The sequence below is a fragment of the Prosopis cineraria genome, unplaced genomic scaffold, assembly GCF_029017545.1.
Source record: "Prosopis cineraria cultivar Desert tree isolate PC_DT_omini unplaced genomic scaffold, ASM2901754v1 PC14, whole genome shotgun sequence".
NCBI classification, from domain to species: domain Eukaryota; kingdom Viridiplantae; phylum Streptophyta; class Magnoliopsida; order Fabales; family Fabaceae; genus Prosopis; species Prosopis cineraria.
In genome coordinates, this window is record NW_026555345.1 from 29,181,855 (window position 1) to 29,198,787 (window position 16,933).

Genomic DNA, 16,933 nt, shown 5'->3' on the forward strand with positions numbered 1-16,933 from the left:
AATTTTTATGAATACATCAGACCAATGTGAGGCGTATATACATCTTTGATGATTAATTTTAATCATAATTAACAACAAATTAACCGGAACGCAAATGTACATATCCTTGCTTTCTTTTCCAAAAGGCAAAAAGGAGAAAGTAGACAGAAAACTTTATAATAGAACAAGATGCATAATACCAAAAACGAACTATATGGGATGGGCTGGGACCAAAACGTTGTTTTAATTAATTTGCATGAATGGACAAGAAAGAGGGTACTCTCCTAGAAAATTGAAAGTGAAAGAAGAGAGAATCATGTGCACTTGTACACATGCATGGTCCTGATCGAACAGAGTGAGCCTGTAAATAATATATCAAAAGCTGCATCGTTTGCGTACTTGAAAAGAGAATATATATGCATGGTACCTTGTGCCTTAGACTTGTGCATGCAAGTCTCAAAAACTCGAATACACATGGTCCTGATGATCTTGGTGAATTGTTTGTTTCGTAAGATTCTCCTCTCTCTCCTCATCAGTAGTGAAAAAGGAAACTCATCATGGCTTATGATCAATCTCTTCATTCATAGGACGTACAAGTTAAACCCTAAACACGTTCAAATTTAGCTCTCTGCTGCTCGATGCTTACCTTTCAACAGGTTGGTTTTGATTAACTAAGACAAAATAGTAGTCTTCCTGACCTATCTCTCACTTGGAAACTGATCAGTCTTGCCAGAAAAATAAAGATACCTTGCTGTTCTTTATCATCATGATAATGAAATCACTACAACGTGCTATCCATGGAAACGTTAACCCAGTTCAGTGTAGCTGGGGACAAAATTGACGATTTATTTTGTAAGTCATATAACCAATGGCTTATATATGGGGCCTTCATCTCATTGTTTCAAGATTGGGAGATTAAAAGTTCAGGTGTACAAATAACTCTGAGATTTAATTCCTGTAAACTTGGTTGCTCGAGCTATGATAAGTGTTGAATTTTTAGTCTTTTCAATCAGTATGACACATGATGGAAACACTGAATTTAGAAATTAATAGTTTATATTATTGAAACATAAAACTTCAAAATATAGAGTACACAGAGAAAGACTTTTAAAAGGTGGTTGTTGTTGTTGTTTAATTAAGGTCATTTTATTTTAAATTTTTTGTGACGTTTATTCGAACAAATAATATCTTAATTGAATATCCAAAAAATATGTATTTTGATAATTATACATATTTTTTGGAAAGATGACAGTATTTTTTATTATTAGCGACGAATAATGGACCATGGCCTTAGATTAAAAGAAAAATATTGAAAATCCGAAGAAAGATCTCAGCACCATTGACTTGATAACGTAATTGGTGACAGGGATCATTAGCAGCCACCATCGACGGTTGATCATAACAGGATCTTTCTGCATAGAAAAATAATGAACAACAACAACATAATACAAAAGAATCACAAAAGTATGATGTGGCTTCCACGACCTGATCAGATTCTTCATGGATTGTTTCATTCTAATGTCTCAAGCAAACGACAATTATATATGGTTTATTATTCTCTTGCACTGGAAGCTAAGCTAACTCAAATTTGGATGAAGAAACTAGTCCAACTTCCCCAAAAGAAGGTATAATCAACTCACTGGAACTCGTTTCCGAATTAGAAAACGAGAACAGATCAGGATCCCTCTATAGAACATATACAGTAATTTCTAATATTCACAATGACAAACGTTACATGCATGGAAATATCATGGCGGACCTGAAACTTGCTCTGCCGCTACTATACATGAAGTCGAGTATGTGCGTGTGCGTGTGCGCGGTGATATATTATAAAATCAACATCTCTTTCTCGGCCTTCTCCATCAAACCTAAGGGTTGTTTCGTGTGCACCCTAAACACACTTGGATTAACTCTTTATCTTCAACTTCAGTTTACACTGCAGTCCATAAAAGAAAAACAAAACAAAAAGACATAAATGAAAACCTGAACCAGATGGTGGCGCCAGAGGAAGTGGACACCGCTTTGATTCTTTTGGTGGAAGGCACTAATTTTTTACTATACTCCCTCCACTTTCATTTATAAAAAAAGCTATTACTTTTTTTTTTTATACAAGCAAAGTAACATTTTTCAATAGGCATTCATTGCAAACTTCTTAAATTATTCCTCATAATTTTATCATTCATAGTTATAATAAATAATTAATGAAGGCTTAATTAATACAATTAATAAAAGGTATTATAATTTAATTTTTTTATTTTCAAACACAATTAATATAGCTAATTAATTTTTTTAAATTATATAATACTTTTTTTCTTACAAATAGAAATGAAGAGAGAACGCATAACCAAAATTAATAAAGGATAGAGGTATGTTTTTGCTCTTGAAGTGGGTTTGTTGGAATATTTTTATTCTTAAAGTAATTAAAATATATTAGGAACTGGGGGGGAGGGGGGATGGTGACCATGAAAGAAAAAACTCAGTGAGCTTCACTTGGAGGAGAAGACGTGCGGAAGGCCAAATGATCAACCACGACAGAGAAGGAGGAAGGGGGCGATCAAAGAGATTGCAAACGGAGAAAGAGATATATGGGACCTAAATGTCAAGATTAATCATTGGATCAGACCTAAGCATTCTCAAAAAAAATTTCAAAATCGAATTCATTATAAAACAATTCATTAAGACAGAATCAGCAATCAAATTATAGTGGTATATCACTCTAAACCAAATCGATCGAAAATCCCTTCCCCACATTCTTTGCCACCTCCATTGTCTCCTAAACCAAAGCCCACCTCCATCATTATCCCTAAACCATCACCATCACCGTCACCATCATCTCCTTTAAAGTCACCTTTGCTCCACCACAATCGAAATCCCCACCTCTACTTGGTCAATCTTCACCATCTCCATACACGATGTAACATCTCGAAACTTAACCCCTAATTAACTAAATAAATGAGATTAATAAAATAACTTAATGTGGTGTGTACTTATGAATGTTTGTACTTACTTAATATCAAGGTGAAGAATGTTACATTTTAATTAATTTAGAGACAAAAATGATCTAACAAATATTTTAGGATATTAAGTGCTTACTAGAGAATACTTTATAGGCAAAAAAGTACATTTATCCATCAATAAACTAGTGGAGGAGAGAGATATTGAGAGAGAATGTAAAGATGATCCAAATACAATTATCTATATAAAACTAAATAACACATTTAATGTAAAGTATTTTGAATTTTTTTGTCATTATTTTTTTAACATTTGTTGTCCAAAAATTTTTCCTTGCCATTATTTTATTTATAGGGTTAAGGTTTAATTTTGCTTTAATACTTATTTTTCAGGAGTGCTAGGCACTTTATACTCTTAAGTGAGACAATTTTATTCCTGAGCTATTTTTTTGAGAAGCAAAAGACCTCTCCGTTAATGAACCGTTAACTTTGTCATTATATGTTGATGTGTATGTCCATGGGGCCCACACACAGTGACAAGTTAGATTTTAACCATGTCTTTTAGTACTAGTTTGCCATTGAACTCTTTTTTCAATAGTGTTAAATACCTTAAAGTCTTTTTTTAGGAGCGCTGGGCATCATGAAGTTTTATTAAAATAAAATTGACTTGATATTATTAAAATATTAAGTATTTTAATATTTAATAAATTAAATATTATTATTTAAAACATTATAGCACCCAATTTAATATTTTATTACTATATATCGATATATAAAAAATAAAAAATCATCTATAAATTTATAAAATGTTAGCAAAAATAATATTAAAATATTAAATTGGGTGGTGTAATATTTTAAATAATAATATTTAAATTATTAAATATTAAAATATTTAATATTTGAACAATAATTATTAAATTTTATTTTAACAAGACTTCAGGATATCAATGCTTTGAAAAAAAGAACTTAGGGTGCTTAAAACATTTAAAAAAAGAGTTTAGAGATAAATTAACATTAAATGACATGCTACGTCTTACATGTCATTGTGCATGGCCTCACTTACATGTCACGTCAGTAAAAAATGAAAAAATTAACGGTTAATTAATGAAAGGGAGTTTTTGCTCCTTTAAAAAATAGTTTAAAGGTAAAATTGCCTCACTTAAACTTATAGGGTGGTCAACATTTTTAAAAAATAAATATAAGGGCAAAATGGAACATTAACCCTTATTTTTATGTTTCTTTTTCTATAAAATAATTATCCAAGTTTTTCCTGATTATCATTTTTTTTTTGGCCAGCTGCCTGACTATGATGTTATTTTCATAATTGGAATTTTTTTTACATTCAAAAATTACATCATCAATATGTGTGTGTGTGTGTGTGTGTGTGTGTGTGAAGAACTTTAATCAAGAATATCAACTAATTACACCTCGTTTTCCCATTTCATCGTATCTTGTTCTCAACGCAGGGAGAAGCATGGCGGAGCATGAAGAGAAGTCGGAGAAGAAGGTTCATCGTGATACCGACGACTCTAATTCATCTTCTGAGGATTCCGATGCGTTCGAAGCCGCTGATCATCGCTCCTCTAAAACCAGTGGTCGTAGACTCTTCGGTCGCGAGAGGCCTCTCTGCATGGTCTTGGGCGGAGGAAAAGGTAGTTCCTGTTTCTCTATACGCTTTGTCTTTCCTAATCTCTCTGCATTTGCTTTTTGCGATTCTCGAACAATGATGCGTTATTGATTTATCGTTCACGCGGTCTGCTTGGTTGAGACGAAAATCTAGGCGAGGAATAATCTTATAATACGTGTTGTTCATGATCTATAGAACATACAGTGTTCCGTCGTTAAATATAGTCGCATTTGACAGTTAGTCAGAAATTTTGTTTTTATTTGATGGTCTTCACAATTTCATATCTACAGTTTGAGATCATAGCACCACGCATCGAACTGGAACAGCTCATCCATCCTTTCTTCTTTACTTTTTTGTCATTAATTAAACGAATTATTTGGCTCTGTATAATTTCCTTCGCTTTCCCAGTGGCTTCTTATCAGATCATGCCAAGTGATATTATTATTTATTAATATGTGATTGTTCCTTTTAACTTTTAAAGCAATTTCACCACTACGATCGCATTAGATAAGTTGTTCCAGATTTGGATAGTAGTTGATTAATTAAGGCAATGTTCCAGATAATTTGAATGATGTGATTCAAATGAAATTACAAGGAATATAATGCTTATATTGTTCTGATATATTTCGTCATCATTTCATAGCTAAGAGACACATGCAAACATAAACATCACCATACAGCCAAATATGAAGGGTTGGGTCGGGTTGGACAGACAACGTAAGGCTCTGTTCCTAAATTATCCATGATGTTCATTAGGATTTATATACTGTTATGTTTTGGGTTAGTTTTTTAAGTATGAATCACATAGTTTTGTCACGTACTTCGTTGGTTTCTGGATGATAAAAGTCTTGTTGTCTTAATTACAAGATTAATCTTCCCTTGCAGCCGCTGAAGTTGTGCTGTGGAGGAAAAAAGATGTGTCAAGAAGGGTGTTGGCTGCAGCTACTGCGCTATGGTTTTTTTTTGAAGTACTGGGATACCATTTCATCTCTCTGGCTTGCCATGCATTGATTCTCGTAATAATTCTCTTTTTCTTGTGGACCAAGGCATCCATGTATATCCACAAGTAAGCCATATTTACCCATGTTCTTAGGACTAGACTAAAGTAACTTTGAATGCATTTGCCGATAAGCTTTCCATTTTAATTTTTATAATTTAGGAATATTATGAATGAAACCTCTTAATTAACAATATTCTTAAGAGTTTGATTGATAATAGAGTACAATGATATCATACAATTCGTGTAACCGACTCAGCTTAATGGGATAAGGTTTGTTATTGTAGTTGTAGTAGTATTATATTATTAGTTATTCAAAATAGATTTGTCTATATATAATCTTTGAAAAATATGACCATAAGCGATTAAAAGTTACTGTTTTTATCCTGAGGATGATACACTTTTTGTATTGCATGAAAACATTTCATGTGTTCTTGACATTTAATTCTTAACCAGGTCTGCACCTCACATCCCAGAAGTTACAATTCCAAGAGACTGCGTTCTTGAGGTTGTTTCTACTGTTAGAAACGAAATCAATGGATTCTTGGAGGCTTTCCGTAATCTTTTGAGAGATATTACAGCTGGGAAAGATTTGAAGAAGTTTGTTATCGTAAGTTCACTACTCTTCTCCTGAAATGCTTGTTGCTAATTGGTTGGCAGAATAAGGATTCCCAGCTCAGAGGCTTTAGTTGTAACTTGTAAGTGCGAATCGGTTAGGACTCTAATCACCTGAAGGTTAACCATACTTTCGTTTTGCTCTCTTAATCTTTCAAGTGTCCTAAAACATCTCAAATTCTGTATGAAAATCTGTAGTCATTGTACTTAAGACAACCATTTGGACTAACTAAGGTGTTTTCTGTCCCATTACCAGGTTATTGTTGCATTATGGTTTCTCTCGGTTATTGGGAGCTCGTTCAGTTTCCTTACCTTGTTTTATCTTTGTGAGAATATATTCCGTCTCTTATTTCTTAAATACCAGTTAGAAGAGGTTCCTTGTAATAATTGCAGGGGGAAAAATTGAATTAAAATTGACGTAAAAAGGGACTGCATTATCCACAACTTAGCTTGTAATATACATATATTGATGATGGTGATTCTAATATTTATATGTATAATCTTAACGGAAACTTTGGTGTGACGCAGGCACAGTGTTCATGTTCACGGTGCCAATGCTGTATGAAAAAAATGAAGAGCTGGTTGATCTGTATGGCGAGATTGTGATAGCTGAGATGAAGAAGCAATATGCAGTTTTTGATAAGAAGGTTTTGAGCCAGATACCCATTCTTGCAGGACCATCGAAGAAGGATTAAGAGGCGGATACTCTATTTTTTTGGTATCTTATTGGGTTATTGCTAATTAAAGTGGGTCAATTCCTTTTGTTTGTTTTTTTAATTAATTAGATAAGATATTCTAGGTCTTGTCCCTCATGGAAATTTCATCCGATTTTGTTTCTTATCTTCCCAGTTGACAGAGTCTGAAGAAATTCGAATTCGAGCTGGTTATATAAAAGTGAATTTTCTTCCGTTTTTTAGGGCCAATGAAATTTTGTTTGTTGACAAATGCTCGATCTTAACTAGAAGTCATTAACAGGAGCGCACTTGTTTGTTCATGATATGTACAGTACAACAGTCCTCTATGATGCCGCTTGAACTGGAACAAGACGATGACGACGTAGGATAGGATCCCCATCCCCGCATGTGTGTGTTAACAGCAAAAGATGATTGATCATAATGCAGGAAATACCACGTCAGCATCGATCTCTGCGCTTCTCTTATTCATGTCTTGTCAGCATCACCTTCTGTTTTCGTCTTCATAGATTTCCGACCCCCCTACTTCGCTCACATAATTCTGCGCTACCCAAAATCATCCATCCAAATATTTAATCTTTCGTTCTGTAGCTAACAGTTAATAACAGTCGGCGATATTGCATTCTATATAAATCGCACAGGAAAACAAAAAACTGAAGAATAGTGACGCGATACTTACCCTCCAAGAAGCTTGAACGAAGATGATTCACGGAGAAGAAGCTCAGAGGGGTTCGTGCTGCCACGAAGCTCGAAGGAAGCGAAGAACGAGATGGACAACGACAAGCCTCTCGAAGGAGGAGAAGCAGAGCGACGACCAGGGGCAGGAGAAGAGAAAACGGTGCGTTTCCCGAAAACAAAAGGGCTAGGCCGAACATTTTATTTTCAGTTTGGGCTCATACTCCTTAATTTTCTTTCTAAATGAAAAAATCTGTGTGGCCGTGGCCCACTATGATGTGGATCCATCCCGTCAGTGTCAGACTGTCGGCTGAGTTGAAAGCAGAGGAGTTTTGAAGGGAGGATGAAGGTGGATTGCTGCATTGAATGCAATACTTTGACCTTCGGGAAGAGCTTCAAGAGGAGCATCTCTGGAGATTAAAAGAGACATGAACATGTGAGATCCAAGAAAAGGGCCTTCCTCTTGTCGTTTGGTGTGAGCGCACGATGTCCGGGAACATTTTCCTAGTTCCCAACCAGTGACGCTTACTGCAAACAACATGGCTTGAATTCTGTCGCTGCTAAAAAATTGATCCACGCAACTTCGACTCACACTTTCTCCTCTTCATGATCGTATGTTCTTGTTAAGCTTATCCTCATATCCCTCTTAGGTTTGTCAGCAAATTCGCGGGTGTGGTATTTGTGAGACTAGTCTCCAAATTAAGCTCATGACTTGAATATCGACATTCTTATATCCATTGATTAATATGGATATTAATATTGAGCATGGTTCTTGCTTTGTCAATTATATACACATTCTTTTTGATAAATTATTAATTAAAATTTTACCCCCTAGCCCTTTTCTCTAAGAAAGAGAGACATCCACCTATGCCTGTTGACGTTGGGTTTGAACCCAGGATTTCTTCCAAGAAAATAAGGTGGTGTTATCATTGGACAACTAACCCTTGACATTACCTTATTAACCATGTTTTTGGAATTTTCTTTACCTCAATTATTGGACTTAAGTTACATTAGCCTCTTTTCCTTGTCCTTTTTTTTTTTAACACTTATTATGCTGCTTCAAAGGAATTACATTTCAGTCAAATGGCCTTTGCCGCTTGTTTCTTCTTTTTTAAAAGAGAGATTGGTTTTCTTGGAAATTGAAATGCATGTATTCTCAAGACACTTCAAATAATTTGAGGCAATGTCTACAAGCAGTGCATCTACCAAGCCAATGTTTGAGGATTCTGTTCACATAAAATTACATCACACTCAAATCTGATGGAAAAGTTCCTACTTTCATTAGTCCCATGAAATAGTCAATGCATCTTGTAGAACCTCCAATGACAAATATCAATTTCTAGAGTTCAAGTTGACATGTACACTAATCACAATACATAAATATACACAAATTCCCCAGTTCCGGTAGCCATTGCTTTGTACATAATTCAAAACTACACAACATCCCTTCGAGTATATATCTTCCTGGATTTAAGCCTTTCTGAGATGAAGGGCTGCTTGTCCTGTTCTTCCTATCTCTTAGAAAGCTAACAAGTTCATAATGTTATCAGCTTTTGCTACAACTAGAGGAAGTACGAAAGCTGCTGTTTCTTCCTTGAACCTCCTTCTCCATACAAATCGTTCCACTGCTTCAGCTCACCCATTATTGATCCTTCAACAGCAAAACTTGCAGCAATCTGCATAAAAAGTATACACTCGTAATTTCTATTTGAAGTCATTGTTCTTGCATAAATACATGTTTTTCGATCTTTCATGTTTGTGACATTGTCAAGTGATTAAGGAAAGAGTCAAGTATATCTTCTGCTGTAATTACTTTCAAATTACCTTAATAATTTAGTATAATATTATGACTCAATAGCGTAAGTTCAGTTCCCACATCTAAAGTATCGGTCCCTGAATATGAGGTTTATGAACCTTGTGCTCTCTAGGGATAATTAAAATCAATAGACAAAAATTGAAAGATGAACCTTTGATTATTCACATCACACATCCAGAATATTTTCTGCACAAGTTGGCAATACAGTTCTGCTTCACCATAAAGCACAAATATCTCGCATGGAAAGTGAGTATTACAAAAACATGAATACAAACCAACGCACGTACTAGCTTATTTTCCATGCAAGGTGCTAGTACTTTATAGTGTAGCAGAGGCATATTACCCACTTTTTCGGTAGACATTTTGAAATCAAATCACATATTTTTTTACTTACCGATAAACCAAGCTACTAAATATCATCTACCTAATATGTAGTCGAATGTCAGATATCTGTCTTTCAATTCTCTGGAATCATATTTTTTTAATTCCTTGACGATATGGAAAGATGCTACATGTGTTCAATGGGAAAACCGACGTTCAAATTAATCACTCAATAGCATAGCCATTTGCGTGAATAATGTTCAAATAAGCCTACCTGAGACTTGGCATATTTCATGTCTTCCATGTTTAGAGGCCTCAGGGTAATCACTTCATCTTTTCCACCTTCTCTAATGTCTGTAGCATCTTCTGAGCTTTTGGCTTCTGCCTCTCTTTTCTTCTTTTCCTGAATAAAATGAAGTAGGTATTAGCCATCTCTACAGCTCTGATGCCAGAATTCTGCACTAATTAAAATAAAAACAGTGTTGAAGCTAGTTTTGCGAAAGTTGTTACTTACCTTTTCCTTCAAAATTTCCTTCTGCATGAGCTCCCTAACAGGTCGATATGCAGCTGTCATGCATAAGTTCTGTTTTCAAAGAAATTAATATCAGGAGATGCTACTGCTTACTTGAGTTATTATATCACGAACATTAACAGGTAACAAAAGGAAGAAAGGAAAGAGAAAACCTTAAGATCACTTCCACTATATCCTTCTGTCATGATTGCAAGCTCTTTGAAGTCCATGTTTTCATGTTGTTCTTTAGATAGGAGGGTTTTCAAGATCTGTTCCCTGCTCTCCGCAGTTGGAAGACCTACCATGATTCTGCTCAACATTAAAAGGTAAAAGCATTATCAATCACAATAAAAAAATAATCCGTATATGAAAGGGAAATTGTTCAACGATACTGCAAATGATTTTTTTTTTTTAAAAGAAAAAAGTTTCTCTGAATCTGTACAGTTGATGATGTTACTATTGTTCGGTTAGCTAGATGCAAGACAAAAGGAGCACAGAATTCATATGGAAGACTTAAATGTGCTATACTAGCAAAGGCTATATGTAATGGCTAGCTCATGAGGCAAGAGTGGGATGGGATGTGGGTAGCAGTCGAGAATTCAAATTCTCTCAATGTATCCCAAAATATATATATATATATATATATAATTAAGATATCTCGTTATCAGGCATTAGCCACTATAAGGTCACCCAGTAGTGTTTGCTGCATGATTATGGGAGTTCATCCCACTACCTCGTAGGGGGAGTTCATGAATTATGTGAAAGGAAAAGTCTATGACAGAAAAATCATGTTTTCTTTTTTATCCTTATCTTATGAAAACTCCCATTTGCAGGCTATTTTGCTTTCCTCCCCTTTTTGGGCACCTAACTTTGCATAACCAATAATCAAAATAAAAATGTATAATTTTTTTCCACTAATAAAACTATTGTAATGCAAGTGCAATAGAAGATTTAGATGATCATGCTGATATTGTGGCCTTACCTGCGCTCAAACCGTCTTATGATTGCTTCATCAAGGTCAAATGGCCTGTTGGTTGCAGCAAGTACTAGAATCTGCTCGCCTGGTTTTGTCAATAGGCCATCCCAATGGGTCATAAACTCATTTTTAATCTTCCTCATGGCCTCATGTTCTCCATTTCTTGTTCTCTGTCCAAGCATACTATCAACTTCATCAACAAAGATTATCGTAGGGGCAACCTTTGCTGCAAGTGTGAACAAAGCTCGGACATTCTTCTCATCTTCCCCAAACCACTTGGAAGTAATCGTGGACATTGAGACATTGATGAAGCTTGCTCCAGCTTCATTTGCAATTGCCTTTGCCATCATAGTTTTCCCAGTACCAGGAGGCCCGAAAAGCAATATGCCTCTACATGGCTTAAGAAGACCACCTTTGAAGAGGTCTGGTCTACGAAGGGGGAGCATGACCATCTCTTGAAGTGATTCCTTAATTTCATCTAGTGCACCAATGTCTGCAAATGTAACCCCTATCTCATTTGCGGGGATAACCTCAGGCCTTATTCGCTTCTCAAACTCATTGTCAGGAACTTCCTGCAAGCATGCAATTAAACCTGTGTAAAACTTGATATTACATGAAATTGAAAAAAGGAAGGTATCCATGTAAGTGTAACTAAATATCAAATAGCAATTCCAGTGCTTGGAGTGAGATGAAGATTAACTCATGTACCATGATGCTATCTTAACCTAACGATCAAAAGTACTCTTAACATTCACAATTGTCATATTAACTTGGGATGAAAATACACAAGCAAGAGGAATGTTAATAAGGCCTGATTGACTTTCGATGAACAGATCCGGTGCTGAGGAAAATAAAGTTCATGAAGTTACCCTCAGTGAGAGCCTCAGGAAATCAAGGGAGTTCGTTGTATCTTTCTTTTATTATTAAATGGTGTTCACATGGTTTCTTGTCAGTGGGCTTCAAAAATAACAAATAACATTGTACTGCCTTTTAATATTCATCTCGTGTGTTATACTTGAGGTTAACTATTGAGACTTTGATCTTACAGCTTTCACTGAAGCAGGAGCAGTAGTGCTGTCGCCATCTTTTTTTGTCACAGGGATACATTTTTCCATTGCACTTTTCTTTTCAGGTGCAAAGATATCACGTACATCATTCCTTGCACCAGCAATTCCTTCTCCAGCAGTGTCCTACAATTTCAGACCATATCAGTGAATGAAGTCTGTCAATTTGGCATTATATGCATTCTTTCATCATTCACTGGAGTTTTTTTGTAAACGAACCTTCTTAGGGGCATTATTCTCCAACTTCAGATTACCAGTTCCACTAGTTTTCCCTTCCTGGAATAGACTTAATCCATGGGACAAACTGTCCAAATCCAATGCCAATATTAAAAACCACTTTTCATAATCAATTGCCCAAAAAACATTCTGGTGAGATATGTACCTCTTGGCTGATATGATTAATTTCCCATTTCGGTATTCTGGATGCTTGTTATTCATCAAATGGTGAGATATTGCAGATACCACCATCTCTTCAGTATACTGACTGAGGAGCATGGTGTCTGCATGACAGATATTGTTCAAGTCATCACATTCGATGTCATTTTCAGCAAGTACTTCAGCAATGTGGTTTCTGCTATCTTGAAACTGAAGTATTTTCATGTCCTCTTCCAGCTTGGCTTTCCAGCTGACAAGGTTGGCCTCATCTTCAGGCGGTTTGATCTCAATGGTGTAAGGAAATAACACAGTAAGCTTCTCATCAACTTCTCTGCAATCATCTTCTGAATCTAATATCTTGGAACCAAGTATCAACACTGACCCTGAAATTTTCTTTAGCATTCTTTGGAACAAACTGTATAATGCGTGTGAGTTGAGAAAAAGATTCTCAGCATTCCTGATATATAGGATGATAGGACTGGTTTCTGAGACAGAAACCAAGACCTGCAATTATTATTAAATCCTGCTTGTTAGAACTTTTTTTTTTTTCTCGGAGAGTGAGAAATAGTTATCCTTAGACACATTAAGGGTACAAGATTGCTACTTTCTTGCAGCATTTCTACTTAAAATAGCAAACTTTCTAAGATGAAATCACCTTATAGAGTGAATGCATAAACAGTTTTTCATCAAAGCATATACTGCTTGGCCGCTTTTGGGGACCTGAAAAAACAGAAATATCATGCATTAAGCATATATAGATGGAGAAAATTTGATGTAATTTATTACCAATGAAAAGAAACTCTCCCATTCCTAGCTATAAATCACTTTCTAAAAACTTTTCATATTCCTATTTATAAGTCATTTTGCAAAATCTATGAAGCAATCAATTTTTTTCTCCAATGATGACCTTGGCAAAAATATAGATGAGCAATTATGGTGGAGAGAGGGATTGAGAAAGATGAGTAGGATTGGGTTACAGTTTATTGCATTTAATTAAGGACATTTATGGAAATATAGATTAGTTTCAAGAACATTAACTAATTTTAACTCACTTGATTTGTGTGAATTAGTGGAAGTTCACACATAAATAGGAATGGAGGAAATATGTCTTAAAGCATAAAGTATTTAGCGATATGATATTTAATGGAGTTGACATATGCATGTACTAAGAAAACCATTCTCTGAAGTATAATGTTTAGAATAAAACTTCCAGTGAATTAAATTACTTTTTGGTACTAATTTTACAATTCTTGGAGCATTCCAGATAAAAGAACTAGCAACAGTTACACAGAAGAAATTTCATTTATCAACTAAAATCAATATGCCAATTAAATATAGATTCTAAATTCAATCTTTGAAAAGAAGGGTGACCTTAAACTAACATAACAAGGTGATCTGTAACTTCAACAATAATGCATTTACGTATACAGTAATAATGATCAAAGTTAGGGAAAACAGCTAAAATAGAAAGGCAGAGAAAGAGAAACAAAAACAGATTCCAGCATAACCTGAAGTTGTTGATCCAGAATAGGAATAAATGCTATTCATATCAGCTGCAGCAGAGGCATTCCTACGTAGTCTTGGAGGATTATCGGAAGCTTCGTTACCTTTTATTTGTCTACGTGAAGTTCCTTCATGAATATTGCCAATCAAGAAGATTTATTGAAGTAATGGTCATGTAAATCAAGCTAGCAGTACCCAGATAAAGGTGAAGAACTGGAAAACATTAGTTGATTCACATATTGAAAGGTTAAAGAAGTTATAAATGTAGTTCTGACCTTTTGCAATGACATGATTACTACTATCACTGACTAAAATGTTAACAATTTACAACTATGTCCACTAAGAATCATAGATTACCAAGCTTTATAACAAAGTAACTAGAAAATTTAAAATAACAATTTAAAAGGGATGCCACAAATTCTCTCAGTACCTCTAGTGTCATTGGGTGAAGGGACTGGCAAGGAACCAAACAAACTGGACATTCTTTCCAGAGTCAACTCGGATATGGACCTTTTAAAAGCCTACCCAAAAAAAAAAAAAAAAAAGTGTGTCAGGAAAATCTCTCCGTGAATTAACAACCAAGTGAATGCATTAGCCAAAAAAAAAAAAAAGGAAAAGCATTATCCTTCTCAGGATTTAACAAAAAATCCAATTTACTTCAGGAAAGTTGAGTGGATCACAAAAGGGCACTCCATCCCTTTAACAGTCGTGCCAATCTTTTCATCTAGTTTATATATTAAAAAATTGCATTCAAGGTGAAAAGGTTCGGAATTTTCATATTAAAAATAGGCATTCAAGGTGAAAAAGTATGAAATAAACAGGAAAGTATCTTCAGGCCTCAAAGAAGAATCAACTATGACCAAAAACAAGGTGCATAGCACACTAGACTTACTGGTTCCTTTTTTGCACATCCATATCTGCTCTGCATCTGTGGCAGGTAAAAACATGACATATATGAATATGTACACATCTCAATATGTCAAACAAACTTGAAGTCTAGTAAATAATTACCATCCTAGAGAAGTCAGCGACATCTAGCAAAAGCAACTTTGACTCAAAGTAATGTGCTAGAGCTTTGGCAAGCATCTGTTGGTACAATTCTGTAGAAGTTAGAATTACAGTCAGTAGAAAGCAAGCGGACCCGTGGATCACCGGACAAAAGTTGTACACAATATACCTGCAGGTCCAGAAAGTAATATAGCTTGACTTGCTGGTGAAAGGTTTCGGGTGTGCTTTGAGAAGTGATATTGTTTTAAATGAACGTATGCAGCACTTGTCAGCAACACTCGAGTTCTTTCACTGCCATCACATCATCATACGGTGACAATAAGATAAAGTGTATCCATCAAATGAAAACAAGAAGTTAAGATCTAGAGCATAAAAAATCCTTGAAGGCTAGACTAAATTCATCTCTGAATGGACTAAAGTTCACATATACGCAGAGCGATGCTAAAGATAGGCCATAATTCACAAAACAATATGAAAGGCTTGCTTGTACCACATATAAAAACTCAACTAGCAGTAACTTAGAGAACAGTGCAATCCTTGGAATGTACTAGACTAAGAAACGAAAGAAAGAGTTCGGGTTCATTAAAGATAGTAGCCAACAGGAAGGGACAATTTACTTGACATAGCGACATAGCTACGCCAACAAAAAAATCTAAATAAAAACTTGGGTTTCACATGAGAGCATCGATGAACTCAATGATGAACAATCCGAGAAAATCCTTAAAAAAGATGAGGAAAAACAAGCTTAGAAGTACCAACACATCAGGTTCACATCGAAATGCCTTCCATTTACAAGTCAACCAGAAGCAGATCATTGTCTAAAAAGCCTTTGATCCACCATGGCCATTATACTCATTAAGTTAAACTTTCATAACATGTATAAGTCAGCTTTCTTCAAAACTGAATCTTCTTGCCAAATATATTGAACTCAAATTGATCAAGAGAAATTCAACCTATTTATCAAATTGACAGACTCAAAATGCTATAACAGTTTCCTGACATTTTCTGTCTGCAAAATGGCATGCAACAATAAAAGAAACTTAAGATTACCTCAAGTAATAAGGAAAATCATCGAATGTGACATTGCTGCACTTTCCATCAACCACCAGCCTCTTGAGCTCCTTCTCAATCATCTCCCCAGTAAGCTCTCGAGACTCACGATTCCACCCAACCCATTTCTGCACGGTTTGACGCTGACTCAACCCAAGCCCGACACCTAACCCAACCCCCACACTCAATGCGGAGAACAAAACGCTATTCTGTTCCATCCGGGTCGCGCAATTTGTCGTAAGCCGTCAATCAAAAGGACAAGAGACCGACCCTCTTGAACAAGAAGAAAAAAAGTTGCTCCTTTAAGACCTGGGCAAGCGATTATCGCGAAAAAGTATTGGATTGAGGAAGTTTTAAAGGAAGATATAATGGTTCTATATTAGTGATTCTGTAAGGAGTTTAGAGAGAATCAGAAAAATGGGTGACGAGGACAGGCGAGAAAATGCGAAGACGTCGTTGGTGTGAAGGCTTTTTGAAAGGTGAATGAATCGTTGTGTGTGGCCCTCTCCTTAGTCGCTATATATAGCCTTCCTTACGAATGGACGTTGAATCTTGCCGGGAACCATGAATACCGAATGTTTGAAAAGAAGGGAAAACACACACACACACACATTATTATACTGTTTAGACTTCATTGCTATTTTTCATTTTATCACTTCATGATTTTAAAAATATTTAAACTTTTGTGTAACTGTACATATTAAGCCTAACTTCAAATTTTCCCGCATGTACATGTATATTGCAGTTGCAATTGCAATTTTGCATGTAGCTTA

The 16,933-nt window shown here is 35.4% G+C and overlaps 2 protein-coding genes and 1 long non-coding RNA gene across 3 annotated transcripts; 2 read left to right on the forward strand and 1 right to left on the reverse strand.

Annotated features, from left to right (window-relative positions):
- The first annotated feature begins 4,374 nt into the window (after positions 1-4,374).
- Positions 4,375-7,044, forward strand: LOC129293039 (reticulon-like protein B4). Its single transcript, XM_054930843.1, has 5 exons — positions 4,375-4,582; positions 5,443-5,623; positions 6,011-6,164; positions 6,426-6,495; positions 6,698-7,044. Exons 1-5 carry the CDS (start codon positions 4,405-4,407, stop codon positions 6,862-6,864), a joined length of 750 nt encoding a protein of 249 aa, XP_054786818.1. The 5' UTR covers positions 4,375-4,404; the 3' UTR covers positions 6,865-7,044.
- A 1,750-nt stretch (positions 7,045-8,794) lies between these two features.
- LOC129293038 (uncharacterized) lies at positions 8,795-16,658 on the reverse strand. Its single transcript, XM_054930842.1, has 15 exons — positions 16,161-16,658; positions 15,280-15,401; positions 15,114-15,202; positions 14,995-15,030; positions 14,533-14,623; positions 14,108-14,230; positions 13,255-13,319; positions 12,607-13,103; positions 12,444-12,528; positions 12,207-12,350; positions 11,167-11,732; positions 10,358-10,493; positions 10,188-10,256; positions 9,948-10,076; positions 8,795-9,212 (listed from the first exon to the last, which is right to left on the reverse strand). The coding sequence occupies exons 1-15, from the start codon at positions 16,376-16,378 to the stop codon at positions 9,099-9,101; spliced, it is 2,484 nt and encodes an 827-aa protein (XP_054786817.1). The 5' UTR covers positions 16,379-16,658; the 3' UTR covers positions 8,795-9,098.
- LOC129293040 (uncharacterized) lies at positions 12,346-13,290 on the forward strand. The gene is made up of 2 exons (XR_008589100.1): positions 12,346-12,593; positions 12,837-13,290. It is a non-coding gene; the product is annotated as an uncharacterized LOC129293040 (long non-coding RNA).
- Positions 16,659-16,933: the final 275 nt, after the last annotated feature.